Genomic DNA, 21,770 nt, shown 5'->3' with positions numbered 1-21,770 from the left:
GAGGCACCTGAGCATAAAGCAAAGTCTTGTTGGTCTTATGTGCATGTGATAATTTAGGTTTTTTCATTTGAAAACATTAAGACATTTATAGTATTCTTTTTTCACTTTGTCATTATGGAGTACTAAGTGTAGATTAATGAGAAAGAAAAATCTATCTGAATGATTATAGTATCAGGCTGCAATATAAGAAAATGTTTAAAAGTAAAGGTGGTCTGAATGCACTGTAAGCTTGGGCCCTGTCCAGTCCACCAACAAAACTCCAAAGCTCGCTATGTATTTTGTGGTCAAAATGATTAGTTTTTCTTTTTCTGCCTGCTAGTCCTTTCTTTCTGCTGCACTTCTGATAGGAAAAAAATTCATTACTCTTGCAGAGAAATGCAGAGCTCTTAGTCTAAATTATTTACATCATTCAAATAATTTGTAATGAATAATTCATTTGAAGGAGTTTGAACAAAGTCTGTAAAAACGCAGAATGTGCAAAATGTCCTATTCTGCATCAGCGAATTGTGTCTCCTCCTCGAGAGGAATCTGACAATAACGTCACACGCAGCACAGTAGCAGGGAAATACAGGATCTTTTTTTTTTATTACTGTACATTCGTGTTTAATTACAAAATTGACAAAAATTAAGGCGTCGAATGTGTCTAAACAAAGTGAATGAAGGCTGTTCTGCAGTCTGAGTATTGAATCAGCCAGTAAAAATTATTAATTTTTTTTTCTTCAACCAAAAACGTCAATTCCTATTCATAACCATGTACACAACAAAGAGAACGGCATCTTTAAGAAAATTTACCGAAATGCCATGAAATAAGTTGTTAGAAGCAGAGAAAGCGTTGTTCAGCAGGTCAATTGTGGCTTCTAGCTGGTCCTCCTCATATGCACTGTGATCTCTGCTGATCTTTAGCCATGGACTGGAAATGGTGGCGACTGTTCTGGAAGTACAGGTTAAAGTGAATTAAGACAAAACGCAAGAATGAGTAGAAGACAATGGGATGGGGGGCTTTTGGATGGGCTATAATCACGTATAACGTGGTAAATAAGTTAAGTAAGTTCCTTTGACCTCATGGCTTGATTTTTGATCATGTCCAATCAAATTAACTTTTTCGCATTTGGACTCAAGGTGTCGAAACATCTCGGCAATAATCAAAAGAATCAGGAGGCACCTGAGCAAATTTTCAAGTGTTGTAAATAATAATAATAATAATAATAATAATAATAATAATGGATTTTATTTCATGGCGCCTTTTAAAACACTCAAGGTCACCTTACAGACAATATACAGGCCATTGCATAAAACAGAACACACACCAAAGAAACAGCATATGCATGTAAAATTCATTTAAATCTCAATAAAACATTTCATAAAAAGGCCTGTATAAAAAGATATGTCTTAAGCCGCTTTTTAAAAGTCAACAAGCACTCGCTATTGTGAACATCAAGGGGAAGAGAGTTCCATAGGCGGGGGGCAGCATAACTAAAAGATCTGGCACCCATGGTAGTCGGTCGAATCCAAGGTGCCACAAGAGAAATTGAAGATGAAGATCTAAGGGCACGTGAAGGAGTGTAAACATGAAGAAGTTGAGTGAGATATCGTGGTGCAAGATTATGAAGTGCCTTATAAGTGAGTAGCAAGATTTTAAATTCTACTCTACACTTTACTGGAAGCCAGTGTAATTGCTGAAGAACCGGAGAGATGTGAGCCGTATAAGGTGTTCTAGAGAGAACACGGGCTGCGGAATTCTGAACCATCTGAAGTTTATTCAGCAATTTGGAAGGAATACCTGTGAGAAGTGCATTGCAGTAGTCTATACGTGAAGTGACTAGTGCGTGAATAAGAACTGCAGTATTATTATTTGAAAGAAAGGGACGAAGACGGTTAATATTACGAAGATGGAAGTATGCAGTCTGTGTGATATTAATTTGTGCTTCAAAAGATAGTGTACTATCCACAGATTGTGGTATTATCAATGGTGAGAGAGAAGCAGTTAGGTTTAGACATAACAGATTTAGTGCCAACCAGCAAAGCCTCAGTTTTGTTGCCATTTACCTTCAAGAAGTTCCCTGAAAGCCAATCTTTAATTTCAGATAGACAGCTTGATAAGGATGGTGGAGGAAAAGAACCGGTGGGTTTGGCAGACAGGTAAAGTTGGGTGTCATCCGCATAGCAGTGAAAATTAACACCATATTTCTTTAAAATGTAACCAAGAGGGAGCATATATATAATGAAAAGAAGCGGGCCCAATACAGAGCCCTGGGGTACACCAGTGGTGACTGTTGATAATCTTGAACTAAAACCTTTTAAATAAATACGCTGACTGCGTCCAGATAAAAATGACATAAACCAAGACAGAGCAGTGCCAGTAATACCAATGGAAGCTAACCTGTCAAGAAGTATCTTATGTGAGACAGTATCAGATTGGAATTGTTCATACAAGTTATTATTGGAGAGATGTTCATTAATTTGAATTGCAATACACTTTTCCACTACCTTGGAGATAAATGGTAAATTTGAAATTAGATGAAAATTGTCAAAATTTGATGGGTCACCTTCTGGTTTCTTAAGTATGGGTGTAATAATAGCAGATTTAAGGGTCTGAATACTTTTGTTTAAACGATTGTAATATCAGGCTGCAACATAAAACTGAAAAAAAGGGAAGTGGGTCTGAATACTTTCCAAATGCATTGTAAATATGTTGACAAAAAACAAAACAAAACTGTGATTTGCTGTCAGAGGAGCTGTGGTAGAAAGGGACCTTCTGACCAGAATTCCTGTGTAAACATGTAGATGTGAAAGGGGCTTTAGTGTCAGTATGACAGGGGGAGGAGGAGGAGGAAGCGACACTACTCACCCATCAATGCCTGTCTCTGTGCTCACGATCACGGCCTCGCTCCCGCTCTCTGTCTCTGTCTGTGCTGGATGAGCGCTCTCGATATCGGTCCCTTGATCGGCTCCTCGTTCGGCTCCTCGCTCGCTCCCGAGAACGGTGTCTCTTACTAAAGATATGGAAAAACGAGACAAAAATAAATACATGTGCTGCTGGTAGAAGGCACTGTAATTGATTTATGTTGTTTGTCAGCAGATGAGCCAATGGAATAGATAAGACCTCTCGCATACACACACCTTGAAGGGAAGCATTTGGTCTCTACCGAGTTCAGACAGTCATTAAGGGACTCAACCAGCACGCGACAGCGCTTGTCAAAGAACACACGAGACTGTTTGATCACCGCAGTCGCCGTGTACAGGGTCTCTATGGCCATCCGGATGTCACCTAAAAGAGAGAGGAGAAAGAGAGAAGAGAGAGTGAACTCTCTCAATAGGCAGAAATGCAAACCACAGCACATTTAAACTTAACCCTGTGCTAACATTGTGAGTTGCTGATGTGACTCCAGGTTTGTCCCACTGTACTACAAGATCAATCACCAAATCAAAATGGAAGGAGTGTAATCAAAAGAATAAAATTGTTCCAATTGCAAATGTTTTGATGTTCATGTACTTAATGTATTTGTTTGCATTGCAACAACACACACAAAAAAAACCCCCTGAGAAGTCCAACTTGATAAGATTCCACACAGAACTAAAAAATGGATATTGACACCTTATCAAAATTGTAAGAAATAATTGCTTTTCAAACATGTGGTGCTCCTGTAATTTGTATTTAGACACACCTGCGGCAAGTGTAACCTGCGGCCAATATAGTAATTACACTTGCAATCAGTTAAAATGAAAAAAGTTATGTTGTGTGTCACACTGAGAAAAGAAATAGTGGAAAAACATGGACAATCTCAAGGCTACAAGTCCATCACCAGAGATCTTAATCTAGCGAACCTCCCTGGTCGTGGACCGAAGAGCAAAATGAATAAATGAATTACAACGAAGGATTGTTTGATGGTGGGTAAAGAACCCTGTAAATTAACTTCCAAACTAATTTTTTGCTGATCTGCAGACACAGGGTACAATAGTGTGGGCTCGCACTATACGTCCCTATCTGAATGAAAAGGGACGCTATGGTAGGGGACCCAGGTGGACACCATTTCTGACACAAAGGCATAAAAAAGCAAGATTGGAGTTTGAGAGCTTTTGGGTAAAGGACACCACGGCACTGTTTACAGAAAAAGAAAATGAGGCCTTCAAAGCAAAGAACACAGCCCCTACAGTCAAACATGGCTGAGGTTCATAGATGTTTTGGGGTTGCTTTGCTGCTTCTGGTACTGGATGCCTTGACTGTGTGAACGGTATCATGAAATTTGTTGATTACCCAAGAATTTTGGGGCACAATGTAGTGGCCAGTGTCAGAAAGCTGCCTCTCCACTAGAGGTCATGGGTCTTCCAGCAGGAAAATGACCCGAAACACACTTGCAAAAGCACTCAGAAATGGTTACAAACAGCTGGAGAGTTCTGAAATGGCCAGCAATGAGTCCAGATCTAAATCCCATAGAACACCTGTGGAGAGGTCTCGAAACAGCAATTGGGAGAAGGCCTCCTCAAATGACCAGGAGCAGTTTGCAAAAGAGGAGTCGTCTTAAACTCCAGTAGAGACGTTTAAGACACTTTGTTATTTATTCCCCCAAAGGGGGTGCTACCAAATATTAGGTTATGGATGGCAATAATTCTGTGAGGAATTGTATCAGATTTTACCTTTCATGTTTTTTGTGTTGTTCCAATGCAAACAAAAAATAAATAAATGAATACGTTTGCAACTGCAACAATTTTCTAAGAGAAGCGTTGCATTTTTTGTAAGAATTGCAAGTGTGCCAATATTTCTGGCCGTCTTATCCTCTCTCCCTCTCCCTCTCCCTCTCCCTATATATATATATATATATATATATATATATATATATATATATATATATATATATATATATATATACACACACACACACACACACACACACACACACACACACACACACACACACACACACAACTAAGCTACTACTACTAATTATTTTGTAATATTTCACATCATGCCTGCAATTGACTGTAACCTTTACCTCCAATGTCAATTGTTCATGATTCCCTGTCAAATTCTGATTAAAATACAGATATTTAAAAACAACAAACAAATAAAGAGCATTTTTGTGGAAAACGAGACCTGATGTGGCTGCAGAAATGGCTTTAGTGATGGCGCTGCTCGCAATTGTTCTGTTCCTGTTTATCAGTTCCTCAAAGTCTGCATCCCTGTAAGATGATTGAAAGGCATTACAGGTCAGAACATGCTCACACACACGATCAAATACAGAGCTGGTTTTCCTCTCGACTAATTTGAATGATAAAATCAACTAAAAATATGCAAGTGGACACAAACGTTCTCATTTCTCAGTGTCCACCAAGGCCCTTTCCGAAACACGTACTCTGTTTAATGACTTTTCAGCACCGAAATGTGGCGAGAGGTTTGTCTAGCGTGTGAAAGGTTTCTGTGAAACTAAAAAAACATTGTGCATTTGGAGTAAATAAATAATAAACTGAGTGAGCCGTGTTCATCTGACAACAAACTGGAAAAGGGGAGGAGCCAGGGGAGATGACTGCGATGACTTACCGAGATTGTTGATGGTAAATTATCACCTCAAACATAGTAATCCAAGAATCAGTTAAAGTGTAAATAAGCTTTGCCATCTGTTTGGATTAATGGTAATATATTTCTTAGGACATTTGAATCACACTGAATGCACAACCAGGAGCTTTGACTTGCTGCTAGAACTGCTAGAAGACTGTCAACATATTTAAGCTCTTACATCAAAAGAACATTGTAAATAAATCAGATCAGGCAGAAAAGGAGCGCCACCTAGACACAAATTCAACGTTTAAAGCTCATTACACAAATTTGTGCTAATTATGAGGGCCTTATTGTAAATTCCGTGTGTATTTGTTTGTTTATCAAATAGAGTTATAATGTTTGGAGACTTTAATATTTTGATACTGCAGCTCCGATTAAAACTAAAATTATACTTGAGAATCACTTTTTCACCTTTGTTTACCGATCCCCCACCTTTAAAAAGACCTTTCGAAAGTTAGAATGTAAACAAAGTCAAACTATATTTGGTTGTATTTCAAATAACATAAAAGAAGTCTCTCTCCACCCTAACAGAAGCTAACAAAAATAATCATAGATTCTTATTGAATACTCACCAAATTACTAGGAATATGTTTTCCAATGAGGCTAAAACATTGAATATTTTTTAGACTATACCTGTAGAAATATAACCATCAGAATGTACTGTATATAGTATATTATATACAATATTTTGCTCTTATGTCGCAGTAACCAAACGAACATCTAGTTTTTTTTATAGAATGTGATGTATACATTAATTAAGAGGTGCAGGCTATTTGTTGGTACCTCAACTAATGATGACTACAGCATTTTCTTTACAAAGCCCCACAAGTATGCATTTCAACAGCATTCCAATTTGTGTTTAAACCTCAGACACTGTCTCAGTGTATATGTTTATGCTAAAGCATATTTGCTTAGTCAAGCCTTTTTGTAAAAAATCGCAGATTTGAAAGATTCATGGGAATAGTGCTTTGTTGAACTGGGATGTTTGGCTTCCGTCTTTCCCCACCCTGATATGTTCACTCAGATTTGTTGACGATAAAGTGGCTGTCTGCTTTTTATGTGCTACGGTGCTTACTGTCTGTCTGGTTCGGGTTCTTATCTCCATAAATAAATACAATTTGTACCAATTTTAAGCCAAAAAACTGTAAAGACTCAAGTTTTCCTCACCCCGGTTGGCTGAATCTTGCTCTGCTGCCGCTGCTGGTTGTGGTGCCAAGGCGTGCCGCGGGATTTGGCGGGAAGAAGGCGGGGTTAATGTGTAACGAGGGCGTGTGCGTGTTGTGGGTGTGTGCATTGAGAATGTGTGCATTAGGCATGTGTGTGTTCGGGATGTGTGCATGATGGATGTGTGTGTTGGGGATGTGGTGTGTGTTGGGAATTTGTGCATGATGTGAGGGTGGATGGAACAAAGGAGGAGGAGTGCTAAAAAGAGGGGGAGGAGGCAGTGGAGGGGGAGGAGTGTTATAAAATGGGGGCATGAGGGGAGGGGGTTTGACTGGAGGAAACGCCAAAGGCAAAGGTAAGGGAGGCAGGTCTGATGGAGAGGACGCAGAGGAATTCCTTCCTTCTGCTCGCTCCGAATCACTTTTAGGGTTCAGACGCAGCGGTATTCCTGTTTTAAAACACAGGGGACATTTTGCCAGTGATTAAGTGCCAGATTTCCACAATATGATCACAGTGTCCAAATTCAAATTTTAGTTGCCATGTAATAATACACAGTACAACATGCAGTTAAATGCTATTATTTACTATTCGAACACACTTCATTACAACTTTAAATAGTAAAACTATAAAAGAGCTGTGATTTTGGTTAGGAATCTAAGTTTTCTGAAATATATATACAGTTTAACAGCTCAGTGATCCAAATGATTCGAGGAGATTTCTTTCTAAAGCTTACTTACGTTTTCTGGCCAGAGCCTCAAACTCAGCCAGGTTTTTCCGTGAGACATGCCGACACTCCACTTTCTCCCCGTTTATCTTGCACTGTGGCAGTGTTTCCAATAAACGCCTTAAAGACTCTTCTGTGGACACTACAATCTCGGCATAGCTGCAAGATACAGGAGCATTTAGATGGTGATGGGCACAAAGAAAGAGAGAGACACGAGAGGTAAAAAGAAAATAACTCACCCTTTGGACTGACCGTTAGTCCTGTTCTCTGCAAACTTAATTTCTATGACGTCTTTCACACCCTGCTTCCGTGCCATTGTCATCAAATCATTGTCTGATGTCCACTTGGTTACAAATAAGAAGCAAAAAAAATAAATAAATAAAAAAACTGTCAGATTACAAATAATAATAAAAAAAAAGATACACTCAAAAGAAACACTCAAAAAGTAACACTCCAAATAAAAGTTACATCCAAAATGAATAAAAAAAAAAAAAAGTCAGTTGAAATAAAAGCACATGCAGTTAGTAATTTCCCTCAAGATGCCACTCTCGGACTGAATAACACAACCCGGAAAAACTATCGTATGGATTTTTTGTCCCAGCAATTAACTATCGGTCGTGAAAAAACTGCAAACTCTACTTACCAGAATAGCAAACCACACCTATTTTGTTGACCAATAAATCAGATCATATTTATGTATAGTGTGAGAATTAATATACACAGATCAACCAAGACTTGAACATCACTGACAGGTGGCATCCTTCAAAGAGTGGGATATTAGGAATATTAGGCATCAAGTAAACAATCAGTTCTAGAATTTGATGTGTTAAAAGAGCCAAATTTTCATGGCTGGACCACTGGGTCAGAGCATCTCCAAGACAATTGGACTTGTTGGGAGTTCCTGGTCCTAGCCACATAAAGTGCATTGTGTGCAACCTAGTGCAGACAGTGCAAACAAAAAACAATACAGACAGACACACAAGACAGTGTGGGACAGATACACAAAATAAAATGTCTAATATGTTAGAGTACAATGTGCAAAAAAGGAACCATCAACAAAAGTGTATATGTAAACATGAACACAATGTTCTCCCAGCTGTCCTCACTATTCTCTGTAGGGTCTTGCAATCCGAAACGGTGCAGTTCCCAAACCAGGCGTGATGCAGCTGCTCAGGATACTCTCGATGGTCCATCTGTAGAAAATTGTTAGGATAGGGAAAGGGAGAGGGGCCTTCCCTATCGTTCTCAGGAATTAGAGATGCTGCTGTGCTTTCTTGGTGATGGTGTTGAGTGACCAGCTGAAGTTATCCGCCAGATGAACACCAAGGAATTTGGTGCTCTTGACGATCTCCATGGAGGATCCACCGATGATCAGTGGAGAATGGCCGCTTTGTGTTCTCCAACAATATCTTTGGTTTTTGTCAAGGTTTAGAGACAGGCTGTTGGCTCTACACCAGGCTGTTAATTGTTGCACCTACTCTCTCTGTATGCTGTTCTGGCTGATGAGACCCACCACAGTCGTGTCATCCGTGAACTTGAAGATGTGATTTGAACTGTGCATTTTTACACAGTCGAGAGTCAGCAGAGTGAACAGCAGTGGGCTGAGCAAACAGCTCAGTACACTTCAGTACACTAAACTAAACAGTAGACTTCTTTGGCACTGTTGTTGTCTTGAGGTACATAGGTACAACGGCGCTGCTCAGGGAGAGGTTGAAGAGGTCAGAAACGTTGTCTGGTCTGGTTCTGCATTGAGTTTTTCTCACTTTAGCCGTTGATAGACAGAGCACCAGGTCACTGGGAGGAGGGGTGGCCATCCTTGCCGCCATGTTGTTCTGCAACTCAAACCAGGCGTTCAGCGCATCTGGGAGGGAGGCGTCAAGGTCACACAAGGGTCTTGTAGTCCGTGATTGCCTGGATGCCTTGCCACATGGGCTGAGTGTCTCTGCTGTCCTGGAAGTGGCCGTGGATTCTCTTGGCGTGTGTGCGCTTCACCTCTCTAATGGCTCAGGACAGTTTGGCCCTTGCTGTTCTTAAGGCCGTCCTGTCCCTTTCTCTACAGTCGAGGTCTCTAGAGTTTAGCAGCACACGCACCTTTGCAGTCATCTACGGCTTCTGGTTGGAACGTGTAGTGAACTCCTCCAAGTTAATGGAATCACCGTTGGTTGCAGCCTCCCTAAACATGTCTCAGTCAGGGCACTCAAAACAGTCCTGAAGATCAGAGGTGGCTCCTGCTGCCCAGGATTTCATCTGTTCAGAACCGGTTTAGAGCATCTGACAAGTATGCTAGAATTAGCATAACCGAGATGTGGTCCGAGTAGCCTAGGTGAGGGCGAGGCTCCGCTCGATACATGCTGAGGATGTTTGTGTAAACAAGATCCAGCCTGTTCGCCCCTCTCGTTCTCATTTATATAACTAAGCAGGTCAGGGTTAAGGACCCTGCTTCAGAGGCCAGCAGTAGCAGCTTGGTAGTGCTGGGATTAGAACAGAAGTCCAACCAAGTGTTCAAGGTGTTTCAACGTCTCTCTAGATCTCATTCCCATCACACATCTGTGCAATGTGTCTAGAAAAGCAAGTCTGATCTATGATTTCACAACCTACAGGACTTAAATTATCTGCTGCTACCATCTTTGTGCCAGAAACCTCAGCACACCTTCAGAGATCATGCCTTGACAGTTCAGAGATGTTTTAGTGACACAAGTTAACACTATTCAGTATTAGGTAAGTGGTTTTAATGTTATGTTTGATCTGAGTATGTGGTACAGGGGCACAAATAAAAATATCAGTGAACCAAAGACTGTGTTATCTAAGTGGTATGGTTGTTGAATTCTTTACAACATAGGAAGAATCAGCAATAAAAATAAAAGTGTTTTGCAGAGGGTGAACCCAGTCATGGGAACCCAGGATGTCCATCTTAGCTTCGAAGGACTGTCCACAGAAAGAAAAGGTGTGTGCCAGCTTTAGTGTTTCTGTACATTGTACATACAGAAAAGTATCTGGACATACCATTCATAATACCCTTATGTGCTTGTACAAAGCCCCACTTCCCTCTGTCTGGGAAGTCTTTCCACTAGAATATGACTGTTGGGCTTTGTGATCATTCAGCCACGAGAGCATTAGTGAGGTCGGGCAATGATGTTGAATGGGGATGGCCTGAGTGCAGGACACTCAAGCTTGTCTGTCTTAACCTTAACACAGTGTCTTCATGGAGCTTGATTGTGGTTTGTGACACAGATTGGTGTTATGGTCAGGTTTTCACATACTGTACATCTCCATGCCTTCTTCTGCACATATTATCTGACGTGATCCAGTCCTGTGGCAGCACAGAATGACTGGAATCTGACAATCATTTCATTGTCTGGAAATGAATGTTTTTTTTAAGGACCAGTTTAGACCTTTGTGAATCTAGAACTAAACTAAAACCAGGATCCTTCTTCTGAACAAGAATGCATGGTTAGTTTGTACAATTTTTTTTGAGCCATAGGGACTGGGAAGCAAAGTTAATCTCTTCAGGGCCCCTTTGGAAGCAAAGCAACCCCAGCACACAGGGCAGAAGTCACAGTCCAGACTTCACAGTCTTACATACATCCAGCAAAGTAAGCCATTATGGTAAACAGCTGAAAGCACTCTTTTATTGTTTATTTATTTTTTTTAATAGACATGTGCATGTTCCTTTTGTCTTTATGCAATAAACTAGAGAATTTAACGGTATAAAGATTTAATTTGGATATACAAATATATAAATGTAGTATTATTTTTATTGAAATATCCTCCCTTAGCATGAGTAGCAGCTGTATGCACACTTGGCATCCAGACAGCTATTTTCCCAAACAATCAGCTAAAATACTTTGCCAAATGTGTTTTTTGCCAGGACATTACTTTCTGACCTTGTGCTCCAGGTCATCCCAATAGGATTCAATAGGATTTAGGCCCGATAACTGGGCAGGGCATTATATAATAGTTGCACACATGATCTCAGAATAACACTTACGAAGGTTGGACGTATGGTTGAGGTCGTATTCTTATTGTATGGTGAAGCTGGTGACACTTAGCCAAGTATGGAATGGTAGCCATGTTGGTTCCTTTCACCGGAAATAAGTCTCCAAATTTCCCTACTACAAAAAAACCTTACACCATTAAGCGTCCACCTCCATGTTTGACTTTGAGGTGTGAGGCAGACTGCAACATCATCTCTCCTGTTCTGTGTCTTACAGGTTCTTCTGTTAGAGCCATACATTTAAAATTTGGACTCACCTGTCTGCAGTACTTTCTTCTAGTCATTCACTGTCCAATTGTAGTGTGTTTTTGCCTTTTACCTAGGTTGCTGCATATAAACTCGGGCTGCAACAACTAATCGATAAAATCGATAATGACATTCCTTGTGAATGCTGTTATGGATTAGTTGGGCTGCTAAAGTAATCGGTTAGCGTGACGGTAAGATAACACAGCCGCTTGTGAAATAGCGGAGAGTACAGGTCAAACGGCAGCAGGTCATCCGAGGCATGGGAGCATTTTATATTAAACGCAACAAAGGAGACTGTGCATCACTGTAGTACTTCCGTGCCACACAAGCACGTGAAAAGAAAACACGGTAAGCAAAAACTGTATAATCATGTGAAGATGGTATAGTTTCATAAAGCGCTGTTTGTTTGTAAACTGTTTGTTTGCCAACTTGGGGACAGTCGCACTAGATCTCACGAGCGGCAGGTTGGGCGATCAGCCGTTTTTATTATCAAAACAATCGTTATTTGCAGCCCTAAAATAAACAAAAGGAACATGCATGCGTCTCAAAAACCATAAAAAACACTTTTTCCACACTTTTGACAGGCGCTGTATGTGATTCTTCTTTAAACTGTTTCCACAAAGTTGTCATGCCATACTTGATCAGACCAAAAGTTTGGACACACCTTCTCATTCAAAGAGTTTTCTTTATTTTCATGACTATGAAAGTCACACTGAAGGCATCAAGGGCTATTTGACCAAGAAGGAGAGTGATGGGGTGCTGCGCCAGATGACCTGGCCTCCACAGTCACCGGACCTGAACCCAATCGAGATGTTTAGGGGTGAGCTGGACAGCAGAGTGAAGGCAAAAGGGCCAACAAGTGCCAAGCATCTCTTGGGGAACTCCTTCAAGACTGTTGGAAGACCATTTCAGGTGACTACCTCTTAAAGCTCATCAAGAGAATGCCAAGAGTGTGCAAAGCAGTAATCAAAGCAAAAGGTGGCTACTTTGAAGAACCTAAAATATGACATTTTTCAGTTGTTTCACACTTTTTTGTTATGTATATAATTCCATATATAATTCCACATGTGTTAATTCATAGTTTTGATGTCTTCAGTGTGAATCTACAATTTTCATAGTCATAAAAATAAAGAAAACTCTTTGAATGAGAAGGTGTGTCCAAACTTTTGGTCTGTACTGTACTGTACTGTACTGTACTGTACGTACACACACACACACACACACACACACACACACACACACACACACACACACACACACCCCATTCAAAAGAACAAAAGAAATGACCGGTCACCAGTCCATGTTTAATATCCATGTTGAAAGCTCACCCAGTTAAAGTTCCCGATGTAGACGGAGAACCTCCCCCCTCCGACAAATTCCACCGCTGCTTTACCATCCTCGTCGCTCTGCTTTCCCAAAACGTCCTCGCTGTCCACTGATCCAGTTAACACATCGTCATAAAGAGCGTCAGCTTCTGCCTCTGCTTCCATAGCGTCGCCGCACTATGGGGCAAAACAATCAGAAAAACATGTCCCAACTGAAAATGAAACTGCATGAAGAATTATGCCATGAATCTGATTCCAACCAGCAGGTTACCATGGCGTGTGATGCCCAACTCCTTACAAAACATATTTATAATCCGAACCACATGAAACAAAATGTCTGAATTGTATTATTCGTCGTATCTGATGGCGTGTATTGGAAAGAGTACCACTGCTTTTTGGTCAACAACAACTCTCTTACTATACATACATCGCATTCCAAACATGCTGAAAACAGTGGAGATGACAGTGGACTTTAGGAAACACCCCTCAACACTACATCCTGGCCCTGTGTCATTTGTGGAGCCCTTCAAGTTTCTGAGACACTAGAACTTTAGAACTACCATTTCTCAAGACCTGAAATAGGAGTCCAACATAAACTCTAATCTCAAAAAGGCCCAGCAGAGGATAAACTTTATATGCCAAATGAGGAAGTATGGTCTGCCATAAGAGCTCCCCTGCCCACTCTCCAGGACTTGTACTATACAACAGTGGTCCCCAACCCCCGGGCCGTGGACTAGCACCGGTCTGTGGGTCAATTAGTACCGGGCCGCACAGAAAGAATACATAACTTACATTATTTCCGTTTTATTCATTATCAGATTCTGAACGATGTTTTATTTTGGAAGATTACCGGATTCTCTCCACCACATCTGTCTATGACTCACTCTTAATGCATGTCAAGATGCCTCAGACACGTCCTACCTCCATCCGCTGCCTTCTTAAAGGGGCTGCTCCGGCCGGTAACACATAATACATTAGCGCTAAATTCAACAATCAGTTACACACAATACTGCTGCTGTATATTATACAAAAGTCCTAACGTAACCTCTTTATCTTTTGTGACACACAATACTGCTCTGTGCACTACCATGCACTCTCACACTTGATCTTATATATAGTCTGTACATTGTGCTCTTATTTAATCTGTATACTCTGTATTGTCTTGTATAGTCTAAGATAAATGTATAGTATTAATTATGTCTGTACTTTTGAGAGTCACCAACAGCTGGAACCAAACTCCTTGTGTGTGTCAACACAGTTGGCCAATAAACCTGATTCTGCTTCTATGTAGAAACTGGTATCCTCAGTTATAACTTCTTTCACAGTGGAAATAGAAATAGCAGCTGGAGGTCATGTGTGGGCTTGTGGTTAGATGTTTCCATTTCCATCCTGATCTCATGTTTGGCATGTTCTCTTCAACACTACAGCACATTAAAGATACGTATGAAGCAGCTCCCGATGCAAAGCGATGAGATATGATTCGCCCCTATTCCAATGTATTCTGATTTCGAATTGATTCAACACAATTTTTGACTTGTAACGCATGCTGCTTTGGTGGTGCGAAAAAAAAAAAAAAGAAAAAAAAAAAAAAGAAAGATGATGAAATAAAACCAGACGTTCTTTTCCTGGTTTGTCTCCAGAAAGATGCAGCTCTACCTCTGCCATGTTAATCTTCACTCTATGTGATTCTCAGGACATGCCTCGGTCTCCGTAGTGTTGCGTATATATAAAATATGGATCACTTTCATATATATATATATATATATATATATATATATATATATATATATATATATATATATATACACACACACACACACACACACACATATATATATATATATATATATATATATGTGTGTGTGTGTGTATATATATATATATATATATATATATATTAGTGTAAAATCGATGCATCACATCGTTACCTTTTATGCCGATGTGAATCAGTAAATCTTACCATCCCTAGTATTCAGTGGTTCCTTTGATAAACTGACAACACCCCTGTGAGAAGAGGCTTCCGAAAAAAACATGGTCGGATGACACAAAAACCTTCAAGATAAACTAGAAGGTCCTAACCTTCTCATCTAACATAAGCCTCTCACATGACCTCACTATTATAACTCTCCATAATGTTTTAGAAAGCCTTCAGAGAAAAGGACAGGCTGTTCGAGCTGGAGATCAGGGACTAACACCTTTATACAAAGGCTGTGATGTCCAACAAACTCATACAATTGTAATGGTCAGGTGTCCACATGCTTTTTTGGAATTTTAAGTGACGATCTCCTCCATGTTAAACAGATGGCTCCAGGTCTTCATTGCTCCACTGCAAAATTGACCCGAGTACTGAACATGACCTGACAGAACAACATTCTGGGTGAGGACACTTATTTTGCATAATTCACCACAACACCTGGACATGAGATGAGCACTGATCAGTCCCGAGGTTCTCACGCTGAGCTTATTCTCCTGAACTAAACACAGATTAGTGCTGCTTGAAGCTTTCTCTCAGAAACACCATCACTGGGCGTGAAATCCACGCATTTTAGCTCACAAAAGACTAGAAGCAGCAATATGGGCCTTCTCTATCCTGTCATCCCTCTATCTATCCATCCATCCTCATTCTCCCTCTCTATATTCTCCCTCCTACCAGCTCTCTCCACCTTCATATACCTCCCTCCATATCTCTTTCTCTCCTTCAAGCTCTCTCTCCCCATCTCTATTTCTCTCCCTCTCCCTCCCTCCAGCTCTCTCTCTTTCTTCATATCTCTCCATGTTCACCCTCCCTCAAGCTCTCTCCCTCCATGTCTCTATCTCTCACTCTTCCTCCATATATCTCTGTCTTTCACTCCTTCTCTATATATATCTAAATATGTTTCCTTCCTCTAGATCAATCCATCTCTCTCTCTCTTTTCCTCCATCCAGCTCTCGCTCTCCCTTACTCCTTATCCCCCCTCTTCCGTACTCCTTATCCCCCCCTCTCCCTCTCCCGCACTTCACTCCCCCCTCACCTCCTCAGTGTTTAGATCTGCGTAGATGTCGACGTGCTCCGCCGCCCCTCCATCAGTCTTCGCGGCTGCCATCACCAGACCCGCCGAACCCGAAGCCTGCAGCCCGAAGCTCTGCACACGGATGGCGGAAACGCGCTGATTAAATTTCTCTCCTGTACACCAACACACTCTCGCCTCTTACTCGTCCCTCACCAGCTAGCAAGCTAGTTGACCGCCTTATTTTTTCCCTTTCCCAACTGCATTCTGACTAACCCCGCCTTCCTGTATCCTGGTTGGCTAACTCTGCGTCGCACTACGCACAATGATTGGCTATAACTGAAGACTAAGCACAATTAGCCAATCTTTGTTTAGAAAGCGGGGTTTGTGCAATACAGGTGGCAAAAAAATTAAACCCGCCCCGTGCGTTGATAAGTGGCGCCTGAAATAAATTTCGGAAGAAACACAGTCGGGCTTAATGAGGTTCCGGATATATATTTACCAAATACTTTTATATTCCTGTATTGATATTTTGTAAAGCCTGTAATGATATTTTGGAAAGCCATTCCTTTCTTTCAATTTTCAGGTATTGAATTAATAATATTTGTTTTCGTTTTGATTTGTAGTCCATTTTGCGAACTACACGTCCCGAGATGCTGTTCAATGACGGGCAAATCAGATGGCGGTATTTCCATCCGGGGTTTGTTATTTCTAGCCTTTATATTTTGCGCATGAAGGACGAAGCAATATGCTTTCAACAGCGATTAGACATGCGGTGAAGGTTTGTGTTTATACGCAAGTATTTGGTACTTTTATTTATTTTAATGCGTTATTATTTGACACAGAAGTTTGTATATAAGTTCACTGTACACATCTGAAGTTGTATATTTGTGATATGCTAAGCGCTTGGCTAGCTCAGGAAGGAGACTATGGAAGTGTGGGTCACGTGGGTGGTATTCGTTCTATAAGCAGGCGATGCTGAAGTTAAAATAACCCCTAGGATTTAATATATATATATATATATATATTATATATATATATATATATATATATATATATATATATATATATATATATATATATATATATATATATAATATATAAAAGCGCATTAATACTATCATAATGACATTTTCCATATTCTTAGCTATTGAAATCAGAACAATGACTTACTAATGCATATAGTTAATTGTTAATAATAGCTGGTAATTATTAATAACTAGAGGTCGAACCGATAGTGGATTTTACTGATAGTTAGGTTGGATCGTACTCGCCGATAACCGATTAATCAACCGATATTTAAAAAATAGTTACTGGATAAAAAACAAACAACTCTCCATGTAAAAAAGTACTGAAATTATCATTGAAAAACAAAAAAAATTACTGAATCATGAAAATGTCCTAAAGGAAATAAAAAAGAATATATTCATGAATAAATATAATTAGATAAATAATAAATATAATACAGTAATCCCTCGTGTATCGTAGAGGTTACGTTCCGAAACCACCCTCGATAAACGGACACCACCCCAAAAATGCTATTTTATGTATACAACAGTAGTGTACTGTATTAAAATTTTACCTCATTTTATAATTAATAATTATACTTTTGTTAATACATTTAATTATTTCAACATAAAACTATGGTCTTTCGTGCTATCAGCATAAAAATTGCTATGGATTTTTGCTGATAGTTCCAGTCATCATCTATCAGTGCCTTGACCTCTAATAATAACTAAGGGAACTTTTAATTTAAAAGACATTTATTATCAAATACAGATATGATATTAGTTTGTGGCACCGGGGCTTTCTAGCAGGCATCCAATAACTTTGGCATTTTTCTGTATAATATTGATGGTTTTTATAGCTGTGACATCATAATGATGGTTTAAGAGGTGGACTGATTCAGGTAATACACCACTGAAGGCCTTGGTGTGAAATGCACGGCCAGCCATTGCATCAGAGAGAAACCAGAGCACTGACACTGGAGATTCAAATAATCCATTTAATTACATTTAACATCTCGGTTGACCGATTAATTGGTTTTGCCCATAGTTGATTGCTGAAACTATTGGCTGTCAGCAAAGTCCATGCAGATAGTTTTTCCGGGTTGCATTATACAGTATGAGAGCGGCCTCTAGAGGCAAATTATAAATTAAACTGTTTTAATTTATTTGGAATGTTACTACAGTGGTACCTCGACATACAAGTGCCCTAACATACTAGTTTTTTGAGATAAGAGCGGTCACTCTGTCGTTTTTTTGCTTTAATACGCGAGCAAAAACTTGAGATACGGGCTCGAGACGCCGCTGCTAGATGGCAAATCGAAGCCAGAAAGCGAAGATTGTGACGAAAATTAAGATAAGCAAAGAAGAAAAAGTAACAATAGTTTTGGGATACGTAGTGTACAGGAGTGATAGTAAAAAAACGGGTTTTCCCTCCGCCTCCGCTTATCGCCTCTACCCCCCCACACCCCCCTCCGCACACACTCACACACTCACACCACACCGGCGTTTTCGTTAGCTCAAGTCGTCTCATCTCCAAGGAAAATACACTGAATAAAACCTTGTTATATCTTTACATTGTCTTTTATTAGGTTTTAATACAATATTTGTCATTTATAAATAATTTTTTCTTATTTAAAAACACGTAACAAAAACAACTGGTGGCATTTTGGGGGCTGGAACGGATTAATGGCATTTCAATTAATTTCAATGGGGAAGTTTGCTTTGAAATACGAGCAATTTGACATACGAGCAAGGTTACGGAACGAATTAAACTCGTATGTCGAGGTACCACTGTATTTTGTTTTTGGTTGAATGCATATAATGTATTTTCCTTGCTATTTGTTTATATAATAGATATATTCATATTTATTCCATTTAGCACATGATTCAGTACAGTTTTTCTATTTTTTAATAAAGTTCAGTACTATTTTACATTGTTATTTTATTTATTTATTTATTTTTTTAATCTAGTATTATATTTCTATCGGTTGATTTAATTAGTTATCGTCAAGTAAGATCCAACCTGCATCCATCTGTATCAGTAAAAATCCACTATCGGTCGACCTCTATTTGTAACTGTTCTTATCAGAGTTGCAAAATGCCATTGCCGTTTTCATTAGCAGGTCCTGCCTGGTGTTCGGTCCTCCCCTCGCTCAGTCGTTCCGCTGTCGGCTCTGAGCCGCTCGTACCGCGGCGACGCTCCAGACTCTGAGAAAATTGAGATCCCGCTGCCTCCGTGGGAGGAGAAGAAAAATGAGCCATTGGACATCAAGCGGAAACGTCTGTTGTATGAAAGCAGGAAGAGAGGCATGCTGGAGAACTGCATCCTGCTCAGGTGAGTATCTTTTCCATTGAGGTTCCAGTGCATTATACAGAATTAAAGAGCTGCTAAACCGTCCTGAGCGCAGCGTGCGGTGACAAACATCAGCACAGCGAAAATGAGACTTAAAGTTTCTCAGTTCCTAATTCTTGTTATTCTTGTTTATCGGTTTAGTCTTTTTGCAAAGCGCTATCTGGAGAGTATGAGTGAAAACCAGCTGCGCCAGTATGACCGCCTCATCAACGAGCCCAGCAATGACTGGGACATCTACTACTGGGCAACTGGTGAGATTTGATCCAATGCTGACCTCTCAAACAAACGAAATGAATTTAAGCAATTCTTTACATGCTTGTGTGTGTATTTCTATGCGTGCGTGTACACGTTCAGAAGCCCAACCTACCCCAGACGTGTATCAGGGAGAAGTGATAGAGCTGCTGAAAGAATTCGCCAAGAACAGAGAAATGGAGCAGAGGCTGGACGCCCCGAACCTGGAGTACCTCGATAAAAGCAGCCATTGAGGAACAGCGAGGTCTTCACTCCCCTTTCCCCTGTCGCGCTGCTGCTAATGCGACTCACAGCAACTGCAAGGTGGAAGACAGTGTGTTAATACAGCAGACTGGGATATTGTGTTGAGTGAAGGCCAAAAAATAAGTTTATTTGTGAACGATGGGACTTTCAGTGCCTGAGAGATATCTAGTGTATTTAACTTGTACAGTGATTATATAATGTGAAACTCTGGATTGTCATATTAAAGATGATGATGATTATGATGATGAGTGCCTCCTTACTGAAGGTAGTTCTAAAGTACGGTGCTTTTTCCCCTGCAAGTTACTGGCATAGGGAAAATTATTTATTCATTTACGTCATTAATTTATTTTATATATATATTATACTGTGTGTGTGTGTGTGTGTGTGTGTGTGTGTGTGTGTGTATATGTATATATATATATGTATGTGTATGTATGTGTGTGTGTGTGTATGTGTGTATATATATATATATATATATATATATATATATATATATATATATATATATATATATATATATATATATATATACACAGTGAGGAAAATAAGTATTTGAACACCCTGCTATTTTGCAAGTTCTCCCACTTAGAAATCATGGAGGGGTCTGAAATTGTCATCGTAGCTGCATGTCCACTGTGAGAGACATAATCTAAAAAAAAATATCCAGAAACCACAATATATGATTTTTAAACTATTTATTTGTATGATACAGCTGCAAATAAGTATTTGAACACCTGTCTATCGGCTAGAATTCTGACCCTCAAAGACCTGTTAGTCTGCCTTTAAAATGTCCACCTCCACTACATTTATTATCCTAAATTAGATGCACCTGTTTGAGGTCGTTAGCTGCATAAAGACACCTGTCCACCCCATACAATCAGTAAGAATCCAACTACTAACATGGCCAAGACCAAAGAGCTGTCCAAAGACACTAGAGACAAAATTGTACACCTCCACAAGGCTGGAAAGGGCTACGGGGAAATTGCCAAGCAGCTTGGTGAAAAAAGGTCCACTGTTGGAGCAATCATTAGAAAATGGAAGAAGCTAAACATGACTGTCACTTGCCCTCGGACTGGGGCTCCATGCAAGATCTCACCTCGTGGGGTCTCAATGATCCTAAGTAAGGTGAGAAATCAGCCCAGAACTACACGGGAGGAGCTGGTCAATGACCTGAAAAGAGCTGGGACCACCGTTTCCAAGGTTACTGTTGGTAATACACTAAGACGTCATGGTTTGAAATCATGCATTACAGGGAAGGTTCCCCTGCTTAAACCAGCACATGTCCAGGCACGTCTTAAGTTTGCCAATGACCATTTGGATGATCCAGAGGAGTCATGGGAGAAAGTCATGTGTTCAGATGAGACCGAAATAGAACTTTTGGGTCATAATTGCACTAAACGTGTTTGGAGGAAGAAGAATGATGAGTACCATCCCAAGAACACCCTCCCTACTGTGAAGCATGGGGGTGGTAGCATCATGCTTTGGGGGTGTTTTTCTGCACATGGGTCAGGGCGACTGCACTGTATTAAGGAGAGGATGACCAGGGCCATGTATTGCGAGATTTTGAGGAACAACCTCCTTCCCTCAGTAAGAGCATTGAAGATGGGTCGAGGCTCGGTCTTCCAACATGACAATGACCCGAAGCACACAGCCAGGATAACCAAGGAGTGGCTCTGTAAGAAGCATATCAAGGTTCTGGCATGGCCTAGCCAGTCTCCAGACCTAAACCCAATAGAGAATCTTTGGAGGGAGCTTAAACTCCGTGTTTCTCAGCGACAGGCCAGAACCCTGACTGATCTAGAGAAGATCTGTGTGGAGGAGTGGGCCAAAATCCCTCCTGCAGTGTGTGCAAACCTGGTGAAAAACTACAGGAAATGTTTGACCTCTGTAATTGCAAACAAAGGCTCCTGTACCAAATATT

At 40.2% G+C, this 21,770-nt stretch overlaps 2 protein-coding genes across 3 annotated transcripts; one reads left to right on the top strand and one right to left on the bottom strand.

Moving 5' to 3' along the window:
* Positions 1-566: 566 nt before the first annotated feature.
* LOC310735541 (cleavage and polyadenylation specificity factor subunit 7-like) lies at positions 567-16,306 on the bottom strand. The gene is made up of 9 exons (XM_083558315.1): positions 16,019-16,306; positions 13,011-13,184; positions 7,682-7,785; positions 7,456-7,601; positions 6,722-7,166; positions 5,093-5,178; positions 3,121-3,268; positions 2,849-2,993; positions 567-931 (listed from the first exon to the last, which is right to left on the bottom strand). The coding sequence occupies exons 1-8, from the start codon at positions 16,088-16,090 to the stop codon at positions 2,852-2,854; spliced, it is 1,317 nt and encodes a 438-aa protein (XP_083414441.1). The 5' UTR covers positions 16,091-16,306; the 3' UTR covers positions 567-931; positions 2,849-2,851.
* A 324-nt stretch (positions 16,307-16,630) lies between these two features.
* On the top strand, positions 16,631-20,094 carry sdhaf2 (succinate dehydrogenase complex assembly factor 2). Of its 2 annotated transcripts, none has more exons than XM_083558323.1 (4): positions 16,631-16,775; positions 19,125-19,336; positions 19,496-19,605; positions 19,709-20,094. In XM_083558323.1, the coding sequence occupies exons 1-4, from the start codon at positions 16,743-16,745 to the stop codon at positions 19,837-19,839; spliced, it is 486 nt and encodes a 161-aa protein (XP_083414449.1). In that variant the 5' UTR covers positions 16,631-16,742; the 3' UTR covers positions 19,840-20,094. The 2 variants fall into 2 exon arrangements, with proteins under 2 accessions (XP_083414449.1, XP_083414448.1); XM_083558322.1 differs by having other exon boundaries at positions 16,643-16,775; positions 19,122-19,336.
* Positions 20,095-21,770: the final 1,676 nt, after the last annotated feature.

Source organism: Silurus aristotelis (genome assembly GCF_946808225.1).
Source record: "Silurus aristotelis genome assembly, chromosome: 13".
Classification (NCBI taxonomy): Eukaryota; Metazoa; Chordata; class Actinopteri; order Siluriformes; family Siluridae; genus Silurus; species Silurus aristotelis.
This window is presented reverse-complemented; position numbering and strand designations above follow the sequence as displayed.